At 41.8% G+C, this 23534-nt stretch overlaps 1 protein-coding gene across 1 annotated transcript; it reads left to right on the top strand.

The window, feature by feature from the left end:
• The first annotated feature begins 881 nt into the window (after positions 1-881).
• On the top strand, positions 882-23220 carry LOC115147683 (myosin heavy chain, fast skeletal muscle). Its single transcript, XM_029689982.1, has 40 exons — positions 882-907; positions 1040-1267; positions 1632-1778; positions 1955-2111; positions 2382-2409; positions 2672-2786; positions 2909-3001; positions 3169-3229; positions 3379-3477; positions 3812-3915; positions 4315-4453; positions 4732-4850; positions 5025-5174; positions 5269-5439; positions 5651-5954; positions 6307-6371; positions 6465-6552; positions 6676-6793; positions 6943-7066; positions 9230-9366; positions 9896-10151; positions 10340-10582; positions 10872-11048; positions 11142-11287; positions 11755-11845; positions 12188-12577; positions 12699-12825; positions 14047-14165; positions 15274-15470; positions 15609-15792; positions 15918-16083; positions 16407-16531; positions 16692-17000; positions 17222-17425; positions 17577-17702; positions 17823-17993; positions 22202-22306; positions 22402-22497; positions 22616-22747; positions 23090-23220. Exons 2-40 carry the CDS (start codon positions 1052-1054, stop codon positions 23108-23110), a joined length of 5820 nt encoding a protein of 1939 aa, XP_029545842.1. The 5' UTR covers positions 882-907; positions 1040-1051; the 3' UTR covers positions 23111-23220.
• Positions 23221-23534: the final 314 nt, after the last annotated feature.

Genomic DNA, 23534 nt, shown 5'->3' with positions numbered 1-23534 from the left:
AGATTTTTACATTTGTCTCATCTTTGCACTCAGCAACTGAGGCAGTAGCTAACTGCACTGTTTGAATTGACTTCTGCATGTCTCTTGTAAGATTTGACAATATGCAATCAAATGTAACATTTGTTTTTTACTTTAAATGTTTTACTTTAAATCTCTAATTTTCATTTGTTTGTAAATTGAGGGGTCTAGAATGTAACTGGGTTTTCAGTGGAATTCATTTTAATCAAATAAAAAAATAGTAGTAAAGTGTGTTGTCACTAGGAAAATGAAAGTTACCAGTGGCACCTCAGCTCCTGAGTGGCACAGCAGTCTTTATTTCACCTTAATTTAACCAGGTAGGCTAGTTGAGAACAAGATCTAATTTGCAACTGCAACCTGGTCTAAGTCATCGCATCTCAGTGCTAGAGGTGTCACTGCAGGCCCTGGTTCGATTCCGGGCTGTATCACAACAGGCTGTGATCGGGAGTCCCATAGGGCGGCACACAATTGGCCCAGCATTGCCCGGGTTAGGGGAGGGATTGGCGGGGATATGCTGTCATTGCAAAATAAGTATTTGTACTTAACTGACTTGCCTAGTTAAATAAAGGTATAAAAGTTGAATTGGACATGGTTGAGGACAAAATGATGAGGCTTTGGACCTACGCATCCTCCCCAATTGGTACCTTAATCTGGGAGGATGGGCTTGTGGTAGTGACTGGAGAGGAAAAGGTGGAATGGTATCAAATACATAGAACACATGGTTTCCAGGTGTTTGATGTCATTCCATTTGCTACGCTCCAGTCATTGCTATGAGCCCTCCTCCCCTCAGCAGCCTCCACTGGTTTAGACTTGTGTGTTTTCACAACACCTTATGTTTCACAGGGTCCTCTAAGAAGTACACATTCATTTGTAGGAGGGGAAAAAGAAGGTGAGACATGGTTTGACTATTCACATAAAAGTGATGAGAATATTCTGAGAGAGATACCACTCACCTAACTCTGTTGTCTGGGGAGGAAGCACCACAGAGTCAATCATGTTTCTTGTTTCATCTCTTTCCTAGTAATCCGTCACCATGAGTACGGACGCGGAGATGCAAATCTACGGCAAAGCTGCCATATACCTTCGGAAGTCTGAGAAGGAGAGGATGGAGGCACAAGCCGCACCATTTGATTCAAAGAACGCCTGCTATGTGGCAGACAAGGTGGAGCTGTACCTTAAAGGTTTAGTCACTGCCAGGGCCGATGGGAAGTGTACTGTGACAGTCACGAAACCTGACGGCACTAAGGAGGTAAGCCTGATCTGAAAAGTTTCAAGTTTGTGCAATTACTCAATTTCTTGAAAAATCATTGAAATGATCAAAAACATTTCAAAAAAAATATTTAACAAAATATATATTATGAAGCATTTCTTCTTTTTTGTAAGCAGAATATAACCTTCAAACACATCATCTTTAACGCAGCTACTTAAAAATGGCAAGGATTTTTTGTTATTGACTAGTAAAGAATCTCCAGTTATGTGTCAGGTGATAACAAAGTAGTGGATTAAATGTGGATATGCATTTTTTAAATGATTAAACTTGTATTTAATGAGCAAAAAGCATTCAGTCGTGTCCAGTTTGATCTGCGTGTAATCTATATGTCTGACTGTTTCAGGAAGGAAAAGAGTTCAAAGATGCAGACATCTATGAGATGAACCCCCCTAAGTACGACAAGATTGAGGACATGGCCATGATGACCTACCTGAATGAAGCCTCTGTGTTGTATAACCTCAAAGAGCGTTATGCAGCATGGATGATCTATGTAAGAAACCTGCACATTCAAACACTCACATACATGAACATAAGAAATACACACATAAATGAATGGTAGAAACCAAAACAAATCAATACAGTTGACCCACATCAGTATACCAAAGTACACCCACATCCTCACATAAATCTGATTTTGTTAATCCCCTAATTTGATTATTCATCCAGACCTACTCTGGGCTCTTCTGTGCCACGGTGAACCCCTACAAGTGGCTCCCAGTGTACGACGCAGAGGTTGTCAACGCCTACAGAGGGAAGAAGAGGATGGAGGCTCCACCCCATATCTTCTCCGTCTCTGACAACGCCTTTCAGTTCATGCTGATTGGTACGAGCTCTCATGGATGGATGGATGGATGGATAAATGGATGGATGGACGGTTGGATGGATGGATGGATGAATGGATGGATGGTTGATTGGATGAATGGATGGTTGATTGGATGGATGGATGGATGGTTGGTTGAATGGATAGATAGATGGATAGTAAAATATATAAATAATAAAATAATGTAAGATATTAAATTCATGATGCTATGAATTAAATAATGTCCCCATAATGTTGCTTGAGTATGATAATCAATGTATTTTCTGGTTCCAGATAAGGAGAACCAGTCCGTCCTGATTACGTAAGTTGTTTACGAAAATGTCACTTGAGAAAGTGTTTCTATTGTAATAAGTTTGGTCAGTTGGTGTGATGAAATACATGACATTATGACTAGATTAGAGCATTAGGCTATGTGTAATAACAAGTCGATGAGAATAAGTATTTGTTAAAGACTTATGTCAGAACACAGGTTAACAGTGTATTTTTGTATGCTATTTCTTAGTGAAAGCCAATCTAACACTCAAACGTAACTAAACCCCCTCTTTCTCTGTCATATAAACCAGAGGAGAATCCGGTGCAGGAAAGACTGTCAACACCAAGCGTGTCATTCAGTACTTCGCCACCATTGCAGTGTCTGGTGGAGAGAAGAAGAAGGAAGTCGACCCCAGCAAAATGCAGGTAGGTTGGTCTTATGATTGCCTTTTTATTTCAGTTTGGTTGAATCATGTTTCAAGAAATGTGATCAATCAAGAAAAATGTGTTTTACCAGTTTCTGAGCAACTTGTGTTTGTCTCAATCAGGGGTCTCTTGAGGATCAGATCATTGCAGCTAACCCTCTACTGGAGGCTTACGGTAATGCCAAGACAGTGAGGAACGACAACTCGTCTCGCTTTGTAAGTATGAAGGGCATACTGTGGAAGTTACCTTAAAATGTAATTCAGTAGTTCCCTATTGTCATATCAATAGATGTCCAACAAGCTGTAACATTTAAAAGGGTCTATCAAAGTAAAAGTTTAGATTAATTTGTTGATCTATTTTTAATCCCCATGCTCTACTATAGGGTAAATTCATCAGGATTCACTTCCAAGGTGGTAAACTGGCTAAAGCTGACATTGAGACCTGTGAGTTGGTATTGATTGTTTCTCAATGCTTTCCTAAATTCACACAGATTGTTTTTTGGAGATCATATAGACAAATGTAATCTAATATTATAATCTCTCTCTCTCTCTCTGTCTCTCTCTCTCTCTCTCTCTCTCTCTTTCACCCTCAGACCTGCTGGAGAAGTCCAGAGTGTCCTTTCAGCTTCCCGATGAGAGAGGCTACCACATCTTCTTCCAGATGATGACAGGCCACAAACCTGAGATAGTTGGTACGACAAAGTAGAGGTCCATGGGAAATTATTCCCACCCCCATCTGTGGAACTTGTTAAAAATATTCATAGTACACACTAATAATACTATTACAATGATTACATCCAAGGTAACAAGGCATCTAGACACGGGTCAGGTCTTTGGGAAATATATATCCAGTAATGCACTGTGATGCAGTTGTTCACAAGTCTCAGTCCCCTCTTTATGCTTTTTATTATATACTACATGTATCATTGAGTCCATCTATTGAGTACAGGAGGGAGAGATACTGTAAAGGTAGGACAGCAGAAATCTAAGAGATTTAACTGACAAGCTGTTGTCCATTTTCCACAGAAATGGCGCTCATCACCACCAACCCATACGACTTCCCCATGTGCAGCCAGGGTCAGATCGCTGTGGCCAGCATCGACGACAAGGAAGAGCTGGATGCCACAGATGTGAGTCAAACAAAGGGTTAACCAAACTCTACATATAGAATGGGTAGGACCACCATACACACTGAATGCACTGTGAAAATCCAACTTGGTGGCAGCTGGGAATTTTCATGTATTTTTTGTTTGATTCTAAATGCCTTGTGTTAGTTAGACATTTGCCTCAAGGAACTCTTCATGCCTTCACACTTCGCCTTGAGGCACATACATGTAAGACATCCACAAGAGAGCGCCACTAAGTCCCTGTGGAACTGTGTAAAACACATTTTGTGTTGCCATCTACTAATGTGTTGGTCAAGAGTCAAATCTATCCATCCCATTTGTTCTGGATAGCGCAGAACTGTAGTGTAACAGACCAAAACTACTGTTCAGTTCATCACTGTTGTACTTCATCTTTAATGCCAGGATGCCATTACAATCCTGGGCTTCACTAACGATGAGAAGATTGGCATCTACAAGCTGACAGGAGCTGTATTGCACCATGGCAACTTGAAATTCAAGCAGAAGCAGCGTGAGGAGCAGGCCGAGCCAGACGGCACAGAGGGTGAGTCCCACTCATAGATATACAATATGTATAACATTAGTCCCATTCCCAGTCACCAACATAGAAATAGAACACCTAAGACAGACAGTGCCACATGAAAATCAGGCAGGAGATCATTTTTGGAGAACAAGTACAACCTCCACAAATGATTTGAAATGATGGATGTGGGTGAATCAAAACCTAACCCACAAAGAAGTTGGACAAACTATTTTGCCAGTTTAACATCAGACAATACGATCTTGCCTGCCTGAATCTGTTGTTGTTGGTTCTCTCTCCAGTGGCTGATAAAATTGGCTACCTGCTGGGCCTGAACTCAGCTGAGATGTTGAAGGCTCTGTGCTACCCAAGAGTGAAGGTTGGCAACGAGTATGTGACCAAGGGACAGACTGTGCCTCAGGTAAGGCCAAACAAAGCCAAACAAAGCATCTACCATTATCTGTGGACCGGAATTATTTTGGGGAGAGTGCATAGCTTTTTTTGAATAGTATTGTTGTTTTCCCAAATTTATCATCACCTTATCACTAGAAATGGTCATTATCTCATATATTCATTTGAGGTATTATCATTGCAGGTTAATAACTCAGTCAGTGCTCTGGCCAAGTCCATCTATGAGAGGATGTTCTTGTGGATGGTCATCCGTATCAATGAGATGTTGGACACCAAGAATCCAAGGCAGTTCTATATCGGTGTGCTTGACATTGCCGGGTTTGAGATCTTTGATGTGAGTATGAGACCAGAACAAGACAACTAGTTGTGATTGAGATGGATTACAGCCTTGTATGATGAAATGATCCCTTTTAAAATTCCATCAACAGTACAACAGCATGGAGCAGCTGTGCATCAACTTCACCAATGAGAAACTGCAACAGTTTTTCAACCACACCATGTTCGTCCTGGAGCAAGAGGAGTACAAGAAGGAGGGAATCGTCTGGGCCTTCATTGACTTCGGCATGGATTTGGCTGCCTGCATTGAGCTTATTGAGAAGGTAAACTGTCTGTGAAGATTGTAATGGACCATTATGTAGCTCTGTTTGAGATATTATCAGTGGTAAAACGTATCTGACTGTTGAGATCTCAATATGTTTCCTATTATGTACCTCTAAATGAATATAATCCTATAATAGCATGTTTACTAAAGGAATTAATGTGATCCTAAGTGTAAATATCACTAATTGGATATACATCTCTTTCATAAAGCCATTGGGCATCTTCTCCATCCTTGAAGAGGAGTGCATGTTCCCCAAGTCTTCAGACACTACCTTCAAGGACAAGCTGTACTCCCAGCATCTTGGCAAAACACAGGCGTTTGAGAAGCCCAAGCCTGCCAAAGGCAAGGCAGAGGCCCACTTCTCCCTGGTGCATTACGCCGGCACTGTGGACTACAACATCACTGGGTGGCTGGAGAAGAACAAGGATCCCCTGAACGACTCAGTTTGTCAACTGTACGGGAAGTCAGGAGTCAAAATTTTGGCAGCCCTGTATCCTGCTGCCCCACCTGAGGGTAAGACCAGCATCACGTCAAAATATTTAATTAAGCACTAGTTACAATTTTCTTTAAAGTCTTTGAATGTATCAGAATTTCTCAGGGTTTATCACTGGGTTGATTTATTCATACACTCGGTTAATTTAATAAAACAATAGGTGTTATTTTAAACAATCTCATTGGCAGCATTTGCCTCTAGATAAGTGTGAAGTTAACCAGAGATTCTCTGGTTTATAATTAGTTTGCTTGCTGAAGACAAGACCATTCTAGATTTCTTACATACTCTTATTATTATTATTATTATATTTATTCCACCCACTCTAGGAAATGTACTTTTCTAGTTATCTCTAACTTTTCCCCATTTTAACAGATAAAGCCAAGAAAGGAGGCAAGAAGAAGGGTGGTTCCATGCAGACTGTGTCCTCCCAGTTCAGGGTGAGCTTTTGAAATGTGTTTATTCAGTCCTTCAAAAGGTGCATTGATTATCATAAATGATTTCTGTGACAATGGTTTGTAATCCCCTGACAGGAGAACTTACAAAAGCTGATGACCAATTTGAGGAGCACTCATCCTCACTTTGTGCGCTGCCTGATCCCCAACGAGTCAAAGACTCCAGGTAAAAGAAATATTGAGTTAAATATGTAAAAGGTAATGTTATCAGTACAGTATCAGTGACTTTAACAATCCCAATCTATAACCTATTTATGAATATTAAAAGAGACTTGGTTTGTTTTACCAGGTCTGATGGAGAACTTCCTGGTTATCCACCAGCTCAGGTGTAATGGAGTACTGGAAGGTATCAGGATCTGCAGAAAGGGCTTCCCCAGCAGAATCATCTATGCTGACTTCAAGCAGAGGTACAGGCACACAAACACAACTGCACAGATGCACAATCACAGAAAGATCTGCTCCAATTGTTTTCCCAGCATCAGAATAGTCTTACCTTTTATGTAATATAACCAACTTATTTCAACTTGACATACTTTAAAACTGTCTTCTCATTTAGGTACAAAGTACTGAATGCCAGTGTCATCCCTGAGGGCCAGTTCATGGACAACAAGAAGGCTTCTGAGAAGCTGCTTGGGTCCATTGATGTGAATCATGAGGATTATAAATTTGGACACACCAAGGTCAGTCAAATACCCCCAGGAATAGATGACAACAAAACTACTATGATCATTTAAAATCTCTTTAGTTGGTATATCCATTATTTTATTCCTTCTTCTTCATTTAACTAATGGAAAAAGTAGAAAAACATTGTAGGTTTTTCTTCAAAGTCATTCATTACAAGTTTGGAAGAGAAACTAAACTCATTATCATGTGCATGGTGTTAGAGTGGTATGGCTGCAGTTATCTGTATCTCTGTACATTATTTATCAACAGTCCGAAAGTATTCACACCCTTTTACTTTTTCAAAAAAAAAAATGTGTGAAAAGTTGGGATTTAAATGGATTTAGTTGGGATTTATTGTCAATGAGCTACACAAAATATTCTAATGTCAAAGTGTAAGAAAAATTCGAACATTTGTAAAAAATAATTATGAAAAATAAAACACTAATATATCTTGATTATTCAACGCTCTGAGCCAACACATGTTAGACTTCCTTTTGGCAGCGATTACAGCTGTGAGCCTTTCTGGGTAAGTCTCTCAGGCGCTTTCCACACCTGGATTGTACATTATTTGACCATTATTCTTTAAACAATTCTTCAAGCTCTGTCAAGCTGGTTGTTGATCATTGCTAGATGATGTGTCTGTTTTCAGCCATGTTCAATTCTTGCCATAGATTTTCATGCCGATTTAAGTCAAAACTGGAACTTGGCCACTCAGAAACATTCAGTGTCGTCTTGGTAACAACTCCAGTGTATATTTGGCCTTCTGCTTTGGTTTATTGTCCTGCTGAAAGGAGAATTTGCCTCCCAGTGTCTGTTGTAAAGCAGGTTGAACCAGGTTCTCCTTTAGGGTTTTTGCCTGTGCTTAGAAAAATGAAGAGTGGTTCTCAGTGTTGTGTTGTGTTGGATTTGCCATACGCGTTGTATTCAGGACATAAAGTACATTTCTTTGCCACATTCTTTTGCAGTTTTACTTTTGTGCCTTATTGCAAACAGGATGCATGTTTTGGAATATTTTTAATCTGTTCAGGCTTCCATTTTTTCCCTCTGTCATTTATGTTAGTGTTGTGGAGAAACTACAATTTTGTTAATCCATCCTCAGTTTTCTCCTGTCACAGCCGTTAAATTATGTTTTAAAGTCACCATTCGCCTCATGGTGAAATCCCTGAGAGGTTTCCTTCCTCTCTGGCAACTGAGTTAGGAAGGATACCTATATCTTAGTAGTGACTGCGTGTATTTGTAACAGTGTAGGTTCCGTCCCTCTCTTCGCCCCAACCCGGGCTCGAACCAGGGACCCTTGCACACATCAACAACTGACACTCCACGAAGCATCGTTACCCATCGCGCCACAAAAGCAGCGGCCCTTGCAACGCAAGGGGAAACCCTACTTCAAGTCTCAGAGCGAGTGACGTCACCGAATGAAACACTATTAGCGCGCACCACCGCTAACTAACTAGCCATTTCACATCGGTTACATATTGATACACCATCCAAAGTGTGATCAATAACTTCACCCTGCTCAAAGGGTTACTCAATGTCTTTTATTTACACATCTACCAATAGGTGCCTTTCTTTGTGAGTCATAGGAAAAACCTCCCTGGTCTTTGTGGTTGAATCTGTGTCTGAAATTCACTACTCGACTGAGGGACCTTACAGATAATTGTATGTGTGGGGTATAGAAATGAGGTAGTCATGAAAAAATCATGTTAAACACTATTATTACACACAGAGTGAGTCCATGCAACTTATTATGCGAGTTGTTAATCACATTTTTACTCCTGAACTTATTTAGGCTTGCCATAACAAAGTGGTTGGATACTTATTGACTGAAGATATTTCAGCTTTTCATTTCAAATTAATTAATTTGTAAAAATATGTCTAAAAACATAATTCCACTTTGACATTATGGGCTATTGTGTGAAGGCCAGTGACACAAAATCTCAATGTAATCAACTTTAAATTCAAGCTGGAAAAAGTTGAGGGCTGTGAATACTTTCTGAAGGCACTGTACAACAGTACAATAACTAACAACTTAGAAACAACCTATCACATGGTTTGTTTGTAACCATTATAACGTTAATGTTGTTTAAATCAATCTAGTGGTGTTGTTCCCCTCTTTTGATTTAACCGTTTCTATCTGTCACCATCTGTGGTTCCATTGACCATGTTAACTTGTGTCTCAGGTGTTCTTCAAAGCCGGTCTGCTGGGTGTCCTGGAGGAGATGAGAGATGAGAAGCTGGCCTCTCTGGTCGGCATGGTCCAGGCTCTCAGCCGTGGATTCCTCATGAGGAGAGAGTTTAGCAAGATGATGGAGAGGAGGTGAGGAATAGTAGACATCTTGGCAAAGCTTTCTGTCAACCACCTGTATCTAATGTATTATGATTACATACTGTATATGCTGTGAGATGTTCAGAATGAGAAAGTACATCTTATAATGGTCTACTAAAGCTTTTGGGTTATTTTATATACAAGTCCAGAAATGGATGTGGCAACTAAAGATTCTAGCTTTATTTGGCTGTTCAACTGTCATTTAAATTTGTGATATTAACCCATTCATTTTTGAAAAATATCAAATGCATGTTGAGCTTAGCATGCATGACCTGTCAGTCCTTGCATCTAGAGAGCTGTCTATGAGTTTAAGATAGGTTACATTTCCCTACACCGATTCCTCAGCTGTATAGAGAAGGGGGCAGAGGATTTGTTGTTCTTCGACTCCGACTTCGATTTCACGTTGAATTCACGTTAGTTGACAACTCAACCAAATGTAAATCAAAACTAGATGTTGAACTCACGTCTGTGCCCAGTGGGATGTCACTCACCATGCCACTCCATCCTTTCTGTCAACCAGAGAATCAATTTACGCCATCCAGTACAACATCCGCTCATTCATGAATGTGAAAACCTGGCCATGGATGAAGTTGTACTTCAAGATCAAGCCCCTGCTGCAGAGCGCTGAGACTGAGAAGGAGCTGGCCAACATGAAGGAGAACTATGAGAAGATGACAGCAGACCTGGCCAAGGCTCTGTCCACGAAGAAGCAAATGGAGGAGAAGTTGGTGGCCCTGACGCAGGAGAAGAACGACCTGGCACTCCAAGTCGCATCTGTGAGTCAGCAACGACCTTCATAAGGGCACATTTACAGACACAAAAACATACACACACACACACGTACACTGTTATTGCCCATGTTATTTATATATTTCATGATTTGGTCCGAAATATTGACTAAATGAAGTCTGTATTTTCATACACAAAGTTAGGCCGCTGATATTTTCTCCTGTTCTGAAACCAGGAAGGAGAGAGTCTGAACGATGCTGAGGAAAGGTGTGAGGGGCTCATCAAGAGCAAGATCCAGCAGGAAGCCAAACTCAAAGAGACGACCGAGAGGCTGGAGGATGAGGAGGAGATCAATGCTGAGTTGACTGCCAAGAAGAGGAAGCTGGAGGATGAGTGCTCTGAGCTGAAGAAGGACATTGATGACCTGGAGCTCACCCTGGCCAAAGTGGAGAAGGAGAAGCACGCCACTGAAAACAAGGTCTTTTGTCTTACCATAGACAGTCTAACCAAACAATAATCCAAACAATAATCAACTCAAAACATAGCTTAACAGAAATTGAATTCAAGTTGTATTGTGGGTATGTTCTGCTCCCCCTCATTTATGACTTCCATTCAGTACACTGGCATGGTGAACACTGCTATCTAATGTTGAATCTATAGTACAGTAATTGTTGATGCAGTTCTAATCTAAATGAAATGAATGCAATATATAACAAACTAAATCTCCCCTTTATGGTGAAGTATAATTATGTTGTGGCCATTTTCAGGTTAAAAACCTGACAGAGGAGATGGCGTCTATGGATGAGAGTGTTGCCAAGCTGACCAAGGAGAAGAAAGCCCTCCAAGAGGCCCACCAGCAGACACTGGATGACCTGCAGGCAGAGGAGGACAAAGTCAACACTCTGACCAAGGCCAAGACCAAGCTGGAACAGCAAGTGGACGACGTGAGTGGAGTTTGACATTTTGGCCATGATAGTATGTAAAATGATATCTTCAGTTGTTTAGATTTGAACAATATATGTGTCTTTATCTTCTAGCTTGAGGGTTCTTTGGAGCAAGAGAAGAAGCTCCGTATGGATCTTGAGAGAGCCAAGAGAAAGCTGGAGGGAGATCTGAAACTGGCCCAGGAGTCCATAATGGACCTGGAGAATGACAAGCAGCAAGCTGATGAGAAAATCAAGAAGTAAACACAAACAAATGACTACAGTATTATCCGCTATAATGGTTGTTTTTGGCTAATTATTGTAATTGCGAATCAGCGTATACATGTGATTCTTAAAGGAATACTTCAGGATTTTGGAAGCCCTTTATCTACTTCCCCAGAGCCAGATGAACTTGTGAATACAATTTTTATGTCTCTGATTGCAGTTTGAAGTTGCTAACTGTTAGCGCAATGACCGGAAGTATTTGGTAACTGCTAGCATGCTAGTAAGCATTGGCTTGCAAAACTACTTCTAACTTCCTTCACACTGGATGCAGAGACATAAAAATGGTATCCACAAGTTCATCTGACTCTGGGGAAGTAGATACAGGGCTTTATTGCCAAAATGCTGAAGTATCCCTTTAAAAGCAATGTGAATGGTATAATACTCTCCCTTTACACTATCGAACCGAAACTAACTCTGCAGTCGGCATATTTGTTTTTCTTAGGAAGGACTTTGAGACAACTCAGCTCCTCAGCAAGATTGAGGATGAGCAGTCTCTGGGAGCTCAGCTGCAGAAGAAGATCAAGGAACTCCAGGTATAGTACATCTAGGGATCTAAGCTCCAGACACATCCAGGTTAAAAGCTCCAGAACAGAAAAACACAGACTTGAAAAACATTATTCTGGTAGCACACATTTTTCCCGGTAGATTCTGATGGCTGAATAGGTTGGAAGGTGGTGCTTCTTGCTAGTGCTTCTTACCGTTGTAAAGACGGTGCTTCAAAATGGTAGTTCGGTTCCTAAATTGGACACTGTCTACTGAAAATATTAATTGTCTTTGTATTAAACACATTTATGCAAAATACACATACTATTATTATTTTGTGAGGTTGAATTGTATTGTAGTGTTCATCCCCCCTGCTCCTGCCCCTGTTCTAGGCCCGTATTGAGGAGCTGGAGGAGGAAATTGAGGCTGAGCGTGCTGCCAGGGCTAAGGTTGAGAAGCAGAGGGCCGATCTCTCCAGGGAACTTGAGGAGATCAGCGAGAGGCTGGAGGAGGCCGGAGGCGCCACTGCTGCTCAGATTGAGATGAACAAGAAGCGTGAGGCTGAGTTCCAGAAGCTGCGTCGTGATCTTGAAGAGTCCACCCTGCAGCATGAGGCCACAGCCGCCGCTCTGCGCAAGAAGCAGGCCGATAGTGTGGCTGAGCTCGGGGAGCAGATCGACAACCTGCAGCGCGTCAAGCAGAAGCTGGAGAAGGAGAAGAGCGAGTACAAGATGGAGATTGATGACCTCTCTAGCAACATGGAGGCCGTCGCCAAGGCTAAGGTGAGTAGTAATGTTTTGGTCAAGCAGTGTTGAGGATGGTCAACTACATTACCATTCAAGTGAACTGAAGTTGACAGGAGTCACATATATAAAGTAATGATGGAACATGTTTCACTAACAGGGCAATCTGGAGAAGATGTGCCGTACTCTTGAGGACCAGCTGAGCGAGCTCAAGACTAAGAATGATGAGAATGTTCGCCAGGTCAATGACATCAGCGGACAGAGGGCCAGACTCCTGACAGAAAATGGTACCATCAGCAATGAACAACAAACTAATGCTTTACTTCAGTAGAACACAATAAAATGTGTTGGGGATTTATGTCCATAGTCCACATTAGTGCGGGTCGGTGATGTTTAAGATGATTTTTTTTATTTTAGGAGCTTGGCCTTATTTCTATAACAGAATATTGGATGACTCTTTCACATTCGATTCATCCAGCTCAATGTAACATCGATAGGTTTAGAATACTACATGATACTCAAATGTTCCCTATACCTATCATGAGGTTGCTACAACCTAGCCTATGAATGACAGTTTACAATGTATGTGCACAGGTCGAGAGAAAAATTTGAGTAATCGAGATGAGAGACCGTGACACATTCTATACTGCCTTGCACACTCTTGCCTGCATCTAGCTAATCTAGGTTGTAATCAATAGTCCAACAGTTGCAAACAAGAGTTTCTATTGGACAAATTCAGGTATGTTTATCCTAATTTTGTTCCATTTGCTTCCGTTTAAGAAAGGTTTTCAACAGAATCGATGGAATGAATAATACCCTGATCACACGCAAACACAGTTCACTTTCATAGAAGCCACATACAAACAGCATGATCATTTTGCTCATTGTATAATTCCTTCTCGCATCTACGTGCTCTCCTCGTCTCACCTTTTCCCTTCTGGACTTCAGTGCAAAACATATCAGCTGTCTTTGATCAGGCGAAAAAAATCTTCATTCGCTAGTCCTTTGATTGAGTGGACAACATGTCAGTTCATGGTGCAAGAGCTATGATAGGTTGCAGTACGTCGTCATTATTACTGTGTAAGTCTCTGGAAGGGGGTGAGAACCATGAGCCTCCTTGGTTTTGTATTGAAGTCAATGTACCCGAGGAGGATGGAAACTAGCTGTTGAATGGAAACATGGCTACACCATGGTGCTACCCTAGAGAGTGCTGTTGAGGCTACTGTAGACCTTCATTTCATAACATTGTGTTTTAATACATTTTTTGGTGACGTGAATATATTTGGTATAGTTCTATATAACTTTTTTAATGTTTCACAATTTTATTTTTTCTAAATTTCCCCAAGGAGGATGATCCTCCACTTCCTCTTCTGAGGAGCCTCCACTGGTCCACATAGTTTCTATTGTACTATTCACCACCAAACAACATTCCCTATGATACATTAAAATACATTTTCAATCTTAGAAAACAGAGACCTCATTAACAAGATGTCCCTCTATCCCTGCAGGTGAGTTTGGCCGCCAGCTGGAGGAGAAGGAAGCCCTGGTGTCTCAGCTGACCAGAGGAAAACAGGCCTTCACTCAGCAGGTGGAGGAGCTGAAGAGGCTGATTGAGGAAGAGGTCAAGGTAAGGGACCCAAAATGGACTCCACCGACCCCAGAGTTTAGTGCAGGGATCTTCAACTAGATTCAGCCGCGTGATAATTATTTTCTTGAGCGGACGGTCAGGACATAATTACAAATAATTTGTAGACTGCCAATTGAATGCAAGAAGCACAAACAGATATAATATTTGACTAAAACATTATCATTTCAAACCTTGCTTAAATTTGCATGCGATCACATACAGGGATGTCATGCACCCAAAACAAAAATCTGGTGGGTCACAAAGTACGTGAGGGTGGCTGGGGGGGGGTGGTCCTGAGGTTGGAGATTTTTGCATTTTTCAAACACCTGACACAGCTTTTTCCTGCAATCTATAGCCATAATCGTTATACTTAATTCATTGTAAAAAAAAACATTTCTGTTTTTTGACATATCTAAGCATACCTCTTGAGCTGTCTGTGTCTTCCTGACTGGAGGTTATTTTTTTTAAAGAAGTGAAATATGCTTCTCTTTATCTCTGCTAAAATCTGGGTGAAAGATTGAAAGGAATTTGAGTCTTATTGAGTACATTTAGTTATTGATTGCTTTTCTTAAGACTACCAGCCTTTCTAGCAGGCATGTCAGCTAAGATAGTTAGACAAGCTAGCCACTCTACCTTGATTGATAGCCTAAAATGGCTTCTTGGTAGCAGGTTATGAGGTTGGGATTTTGGGAACCTACAGTATCGGGGCTGACTAAAGCCAACTTCATAAAATTGCAAGGTAGCTAGTAGTATTACAGAGAAACAACAGTAGGACAAATCTGAGGGGACACGTGCCCCCTATGGGCATGACGCCTCTTATGAGATATATCTGTCTGTTGTGCATGGGAATACTTTGGAACAGATTTCCAAAATTAAAATCACTTGGAGCAGATTTGTTGGTGTTTTTACAGTCTTTTATGATCCCCCCCCACCAAAATATTATTTTATTCAGAAAACTTGAGGGGCCAACTAAAATCGCACCCCGCCAGTTGGAGAACCCTGGTTTAAAGACATATCTTCATATACATGGTGATGACACCACCCTCAGAGAGTTCTACTATAATTTGTTTGAATCTCTCCAATCTCTCTTTGTATTTTTCTCTCACAGGCTAAAAACGCACTGGCCCACGGTGTCCAGTCTGCCCGCCATGACTGTGACCTCCTGAGGGAACAGTTTGAGGAGGAGCAGGAGGCCAAGGCAGAGCTGCAACGCGGCATGTCCAAGGCCAACAGTGAGGTGGCTCAGTGGAGGACTAAGTATGAAACTGATGCTATCCAGCGCACAGAGGAGCTGGAGGAGGCCAAGTGAGTCGCACGGAACAGCAAAAACTAAAATATAGGGTATTGGTGGTGAGGGTGGTAGGGGGCTCTGAGAAAATGTTACATCAATATGTTTTGTAACATTTGTTTGAGCTCATTAAACCTCCCTCTGTTGTCCAACAGGAAGAAGTTGGCCCAGCGTCTGCAGGAGGCCGAGGAGACCATTGAGGCGACCAACTCCAAGTGTGCCTCCCTGGAGAAGACCAAGCAGAGGCTGCAGGGAGAGGTGGAGGACCTCATGATTGATGTTGAGAGAGCCAACGCATTGGCCGCCAACCTCGACAAGAAGCAGAGGAACTTTGACAAGGTGAAAACAAAGAAACCTCACCATAGGCTGATATTTTCTGTCTGCTATATGATTAATTGTAGCATATTTCAGATTCAAAACTCTTCATCAATGACTTCTAAAGACAATCCCATGGATTCCCCTAGGTTCTGGCAGAGTGGAAGCAGAAGTATGAGGAGGGTCAGGCTGAGCTGGAAGGAGCTCAGAAGGAGGCTCGCTCTATGAGCACTGAACTCTTCAAGATGAAGAACTCCTACGAGGAGGCTCTGGATCATCTGGAGACTCTGAAGAGAGAGAACAAGAACCTGCAACGTGAGCATTTGACAGCAGTTCTATTTGGCTCATGTTTGACTAGTGTTTTGAAAATGGAGGGAACTGCAATCATCAAAACTAATATTAGACCATTTCAGAGTTTTCATGTACAGATCAAAATATCTATATTTTTTATTTGTGATCACTATTCCTTTTGAACAACCAAAGGATGCGTAGGGCAATTAGATTTGCAAGACCATATGAAGTGCTGTTGCTTAATTAACTGTTATTTTGATTCAATGTTAACTTCAGTACATTGGCAATATCCACTGAAAATCTCCCAAGTCTAAACTGCTCCTATGTGTGTGTGTGTGTGTGTGCAGAGGAGATCTCTGACCTGACTGAGCAGATCGGAGAGACTGGCAAGAGCATCCATGAGCTGGAGAAGGCCAAGAAGACCATGGAGACAGAGAAGTCTGAGATCCAGACTGCTCTGGAGGAGGCTGAGGTACAAACTACAGCTGTTTGATGGAAAAGCAGTGTTACACTAGCCAACACCAGCTACAGTTCAATGATCCCTGTATTGGAGTTTATTGTAGTCATATATATTTAATTCCTACATCTAAATATATTGAACACAATTGGCCTGACTGCTTCTGCTTGTCCAGGGAACACTGGAGCACGAGGAATCCAAGATTCTGCGTGTGCAGCTGGAGCTGAACCAGATCAAGGGTGAGGTAGACAGGAAGATCGCTGAGAAGGACGAGGAGATGGAGCAGATCAAGAGGAACAGCCAGAGGGTGGTTGACTCCATGCAGAGCACCCTGGACTCTGAGGTCAGGAGCAGGAATGATGCCCTAAGGGTGAAGAAGAAGATGGAGGGAGACCTGAATGAGATGGAGATCCAGCTGAGCCACTCCAACAGGATGGCTTCTGAGGCCCAGAAACAGCTGAGGAATATCCAGGGACAGTTCAAGGTAAAGGGACTGGGACATCAGGCTCTAAAATCTGAACATGGCTAGGGATTTGTTTGTGAATCTGTAGAAAATAATAGAACAGAGGAATTGAATAGATTGAACTATATACTGTAGAAAGGTAGGGATATTGAGTAAATTCTTAACAAAGAACGTTTCTATCACCCATCCTATCACCCCTACTTCCACAAGTCCTAATGAACATATGTCATTGTGAACCACAGGATGCCCAATTGCACCTTGATGATGCCGTCCGTGCTGCAGAAGACATGAAGGAGCAGGTAGCCATGGTAGAGCGCAGAAACGGGCTGATGGTGGCTGAAATCGAGGAGCTGAGAGTTGCTCTCGAGCAGACAGAGAGAGGCCGCAAAGTGGCTGAGACTGAGCTGGTAGATGCCAGCGAGCGTGTTGGACTGCTGCACTCCCAGGTATGGGTCAATAGCCATTTCTAATGAAAATCAACCAAGCATAACATTTACACACACCTGGAATTTGACAGTCCTTGCTTTTAGATTTTCAGAATTTCAACCTTGTAAGTTCTCTTGAGAGTCAAACAAATCGTCTTGTTTCCTCCTTCAGAACACCAGCCTTCTGAACACCAAGAAGAAGCTGGAGACTGACCTGGTGCAGGTGCAGGGAGAGGTGGACGACATCGTCCAGGAGGCCAGGAATGCAGAGGAGAAGGCCAAGAAGGCCATCACTGACGTGAGTACTTGAATTACATCAATTTGATTTGTCCTCAAGGTCCAATGGTAGCAGGGCTGGTTAAGCACAACAAAGTTCTCAGAGGAACATTATGATGAATTAAACAAACTACTTTTCCAGGCGGCTATGATGGCTGAGGAGCTGAAGAAGGAGCAGGACACCAGTTCTCACCTGGAGAGGATGAAGAAGAACCTGGAGGTCACAGTCAAGGACCTGCAGCACCGCCTGGATGAGGCTGAGAATCTGGCCATGAAGGGAGGCAAGAAGCAGCTCCAGAAACTGGAGTCCAGGGTGAGTTATCAGCAGGGTGGATCAGGGTGGATTAAAAGAATGATTGCTGGACATGTATTTGATCATATAAAATTACACAGGAGACGATTTCTCTCAATTAAAAATGATGTTTTATTGTCATGTATACCGGATAGGTGCAAATCATCTTTGAATTTGCTACGACTTCTACAGTGCATGGCTGGACTAATCATGTCTCGGCCCCTGGGAAAGAACATTTTAAAATCACCTTTTGGCCTCAGAAACAACATTTTGCAGTTTTAAAACAAATGTTCAGCTATTCTACACATTTTGCCTTTGGACAGAAATAATATTTTGTAATTTTAGAGCTAAGTTCTTGAAATTCTACACATTTTGCCATGTGGCGGAGAGAAAATGTTGCAGTTTTAAAAGCTTAAATTAGCCTGTTGGACTTACCCTAGGATAGGGGGCGCCACAGCGCATTTTGAAAAAAAATTGTTCCCATTTTCAACGGCCTACTAATCAAAGTCAGAAGCTAAGACATGCATATACTTATTTTATATGGATAGAAAACACCCTAAATTTTCTAAAACTGTTTGAATGGTGTCTGTGAGTATAACAGAACTCGTATGGCAGTCAAAACCCCGAGACCGATTGAACCAGGAAGTGGAAATCTGAATTGTGGACTCGACTTCACAGCCTTACCTATAAATCACAACGTAAAAAAATTATAATTGAGCACTTTCCAGTGCTTCCACTAGATGTCCCCAGTCTTTACAAAGTGTTTTGAGGGTTCTGCGGTAGAAACTCAGTGAAAGAGACGATGTGGCAATTGGTCAGAGTAGTAGGGCCATGAGCATTGTGACGTCGGCGGCCGTGTCTGCCCCCACCTTTGGAAGCCTTTTGAAACACAATGACATCGTCCCACTCGAATCTGATTGGCTCTCTTGTTGAAACAGGCCCTGACGATTATTTTATACAACGTTTGACATGTTTGAACGAACCTAACTAACCGTAAACAGTCATTTTGCGTTAGACAGGTGCCGCGCACGGAACAACATTTGATTACAGCCTTAGGACGCGCTAACAACAGGAAGCTAATGGAACATAAAGCATGGACTTTTTCGACCGAAAATACATTTGTCATGGACCTGGGACATCGGGAAGTGTTTTCTGATGAAGACAACTAAAGGTGAGGGATTATTGGCGATATTATACAATATCAGATGTTACTTGCTATTGTTCAAAGATGGCGCCGAGCTAGGTTTTCGAGCTCAATTTCTGGGTATCGCATCCCATTTGATCTCAAAGTGTGATTACCCTGTAAAGTTAATTTAAAATCTGTTTCGACGGGTGTTTTCAAGAGATATTCATCTATAAATCTTAGATTGACAATATATATTAAAAAAATCGTTTTCGAATAGTAATTTATAAAATTGTAGCACTGTTTCCCGGGACGCATTATATGGGAAAATAGTTAGTCAACCTCAGGTGCCGATGTAAAATGCTGTTTTTATATAGAAATATGACCTTTATTGAACAAAAGATTGCATGCTGTGTGTAACATGATGTCCTAGGTGTGTCATCTGATGAAGTTTGTAAAAGGTTAGTGCTGCATTTAGCTGTTTTTTGGTTATATGTGATGGGTGTGCTTGCTCGGAAAATTCATATGATGCGACTTTTACCATGTACTCCTCTAACATAATCTAATATTGTGCTTTTCCTGTAAAACCTTTTTGAAATCGGACAACGAGGGTCGATTCAAGAGAGGTGTATCTATAAAACGATATGAGACAGCCCTATATTTGAAAAAAAAAAATATTGAATTTCGTTATGCTAATGTCGCTAGGAGTTTTCGCTGGAAAATGATCCCGCTAACGGGATGATAGGCGCAAGAATTAGGCTACATTTATGTTCAAAATCATAATTTTGGGGAATATGTTACACTTATTTAGTGGAGTTGAGAAGTATTGTAGCCATGACCTTAAAATAAAGATATACAAATGTATTCATGTAGTTGCTTCGTTCAAGCTTGTACAATTGTCCTGGCAGACTTCTTCTAAACTGCCATTTCATTCATGATAATAAATAACAATTCTCAATAAATATCAACACACGGTATAATATACTGTACATGCATCCAATCCATCTCATTGTAATCATTTGTTAGGCTTCATCTCGTTACATTGTTTAATTTCTCTCTCTCTAGATCGCTTGCAACTTGACTCATTCAATCTGCTGCAAAAAGGCTGTTGCTAGGGAAGCTAGCGTTGCTATGTGGGGCTACCAGCTAGAAGGCTAAATTAGCTTGTAGGTTAGCGGATTTTCATAAGTTCATAAAAGCGTGAAAAAACAACATAACATCTTAACAAACACATGTACATACTCTGGAAACATTACTTTGATATAGTGCTTTCCCACTTACCTTCAAAAATAATTTATGTCGGTGCTTCTGTCTCGCTTTTGACTTACTTGGCAAACGTCTCTTAACTGCCATAGTCAATGTTTCTACCATGGGGAGCTCGTGCTATCTGTGGTGGAAGCAACCTCACAACATTAAAACAGGCGAGTGTCGGCCTCTAGAGGCCATACGGGTACTGAACTATACACTGTTAAATACATGCCAAAATGTATAAATAGTAATATACAGTATATTACAAATACAATAAGAATTGAGTTGGGGGAAAAAATGATCAGTGATGGAGTACTGTGGATACCAATATCACTGTGAGCCTCCCAGGCTCATGTTGTGCATCTAAGGGTTAAGAACATCAATTGTGGGTTAATATTATTACATTGTATTGGACACATTTTCCACAGATCCCTGTTAGTTAAATCTGCTGTTGTTATCAACATTTTACATTTACATTTACGTCATGTAGCAGACGCTCTTATCCAGAGCGACTTACAAATTGGTGCATTCACCTTATGATATCCAGTGGAACAACCACTTTACAATAGCACATCTATATATATATTTTTTTTTGGGGGGGGTTATTAGGATTACTTTATCCTATCCCAGGTATTCCTTAAAGAGGTGGGATTTCAGGTGTCTCCGGAAGGTGGTGATTGACTCCGCTGTCCTGGCGTCGTGTGGGAGCTTGTTCCACCATTGGGGTGCCAGAGCAGTGAACAGTTTTGACTGGGCTGAGCGGGAACTGTGCTTCCGCAAAGGTAGGGAGGCGAGCAGGCCAGAGGTGGATGAACGCAGTGCCCTTCTTTGGGTGTAGGGACTGATCAGAGCCTGAAGGTACGGAGGTGCCGTTCCCCTCACAGCTCCGTAGGCAAGCACCGTGGTCTTGTAGCAGATGCGAGCTTCAACTGGAAGCCAGTGGAGTGTGCAGAGGAGCGGGGTGATGTGAGAGAACTTTGGAAGGTTGAACACCAGACGGGCTGCGCCGTTCTGGATGAGTTGTAGGGGTTTAATGGCACAGGAAGGGAGCCCCGCCAACAGCGAGTTGCAGTAATCCAGACGGGAGATGACAAGTGCCTGGATTAGGACCTGCGCCGCTTCCTGTGTAAGGCAGGGTCGTACTCTGCGAATGTTGTAGAGCATGAACCTACAGGATTGGGTCACCGCCAAGGCTCTTAGCACTCTGGGAGGAGGACACAATGGAGTTGTCAACCGTGATGGCGAGATCATGGAACGGGCAGTCCTTCCCCGGGAGGAAGAGCAGCTCCGTCTTGCCGAGGTTCAGCTTGAGGTGGTGATCCGTCATCCACACTGATATGTCTGCCAGACATGCAGAGATGCGATTCGCCACCTGGTTATCAGAAGGGGGAAAGGAGAAGATTAATTGTTTGTCGTCTGCGTAGCAATGATAGGAGAGACCATGTGAGGATATGACAGAGCCAAGTGACTTGGTGTATAGCGAGAATAGGAGAGGGCCTAGAACTGAGCCCTGGGGGACACCAGTGGTGAGAGCACGTGGTGCGGAGACGGATTCTCGCCACGCCACCTGGTAGGAGCAACCTGTCAGGTAGGACGTAATCCAAGAGTGAGCCGCGCCGGAGATGCCCAACTCGGAGAGGGCATCTGAAATGTAAATTCCACTTTGGGAACCACTGACCGAGATAATGAAAAGTTGTTATAATTATAGACCCCTTCAATAAAAATTGTAAATAGTACATAGGAACAGACAACAATTGTGCTCCTTGACTAGGTAGAAGACTCTACCTGTTTTACAAAGATTTGTTACATCTGATTTTACCAGCTCAAACAAATGCATACGTTTATTTTTTTCACAAAGGTGCGTGAGCTCGAGACTGAGGTGGAGGTCGAGCAGAGAAGAGGTATAGACGCAGTCAAGGGAGTCCGCAAGTATGAGCGCAGAGTCAAGGAGCTCACTTACCAGGTAAGAGAAAGTGCATCCTTCACACACTTAACTCTAACACAGGTAGGTTTGTGTATAAAACTATGAGACATTGATTCTTTGATCTTCTCCCACAGACTGAGGAAGATAAGAAGAACGTTGGCAGACTTCAGGACCTGGTAGATAAGCTGCAGATGAAAGTGAAGGCCTACAAGAGGCATTCTGAGGAAGCGGTGAGTCACAGACTTAGTCAAATACTCTGAAAGCATACATTCGAAAACATATTTATCTTCAGAAAAAAGTATTTAATGAATGCTGATGTTCTGCTCTCCCTCTCTTTATCTCACCCAGGAGGAAGCAGCAAACCAGCACATGTCTAAGTTCAGGAAGGTTCAGCATGAGCTGGAGGAGGCTGAGGAGCGTGCTGACATCGCTGAGACTCAGGTCAACAAGCTCAGAGCCAAGACCCGTGACACTGGAAAGGTACAGAACTGCCGCTAAACCTGAACCTGACTCATGTTCAAATTTGACCACAACAGCACCAATGATTAATTATTCACAGAGATCAATACAGATCTGCAAGAAGCACATTTCAAGTAGGGCAAAAAAACTTAATTATTTCAATCTAAGCTGGTACTTAAAAGTTGAAAATTCAAGCTGAGCACTGAGTCTTAGAATGCTTGTTCCATTATACAGTGTTCTTTCCAAGTGTTCATAATATATTTATCATGTTCATTATTATTAGTGATCCATTATATTCTATCCATATATTTATCATGTTCATTATTATTACTGATCCATTATATTCTATCTTTCTTCTTACAGGGAAAAGAAGTTGCTGAATAAACAAGACCAAAGTATTGAAGATCAGTCTTACCATTTTCCTGTGTTGCATAAAATATGATTTTCATGGTGAAATGTTGAGCATTGATTAAAAACATGTGGATCTACATACACTTCCTTTGTGACTGTGGACTTATTACTCAGCAAACAGCTTTTTCATATCATAAATATTGTACTTTAATTAATGGAGCAATCTGGGTTTCCAACAACAACAAAGGGGTCACTTTTTTTGGTAAACATCTGAGGTATGAGGCTGGAGAGATGTAAACACTCAAATTCATAGACTGAGCTATGGATGTAAGGACTGACCATCCAAAACATCAAAATTATAGTTTTAACCCTTTACACCTGAAGAAATTGGCTTACATGGACTGGCCCAAATGCAAATCCTTTAAAATAAAAATATGAGAAGCACATGCATAACCGT

The sequence above is a fragment of the Salmo trutta genome, chromosome 14 (assembly GCF_901001165.1).
Source record: "Salmo trutta chromosome 14, fSalTru1.1, whole genome shotgun sequence".
Classification (NCBI taxonomy): Eukaryota; Metazoa; Chordata; class Actinopteri; order Salmoniformes; family Salmonidae; genus Salmo; species Salmo trutta.
Note: the sequence above shows the minus strand (reverse complement) of the source record. Positions and strands in the feature narration are given on the sequence as shown.

Excerpts from the sequence above, each read along its gene's own strand:
- LOC115147683 (XM_029689982.1), top strand. The coding sequence starts at position 1,052 with ATGAGTACGGACGCGGAGATGCAAATCTACGGCAAAGCTGCCATATAC. Across the intron at positions 5,175-5,268 it reads CCGGGTTTGAGATCTTTGAT|TACAACAGCATGGAGCAGCT; the intron begins GTGAGTATGAGA and ends TTCCATCAACAG. Across the intron at positions 22,498-22,615 it reads AGAGGCATTCTGAGGAAGCG|GAGGAAGCAGCAAACCAGCA; the intron begins GTGAGTCACAGA and ends TATCTCACCCAG.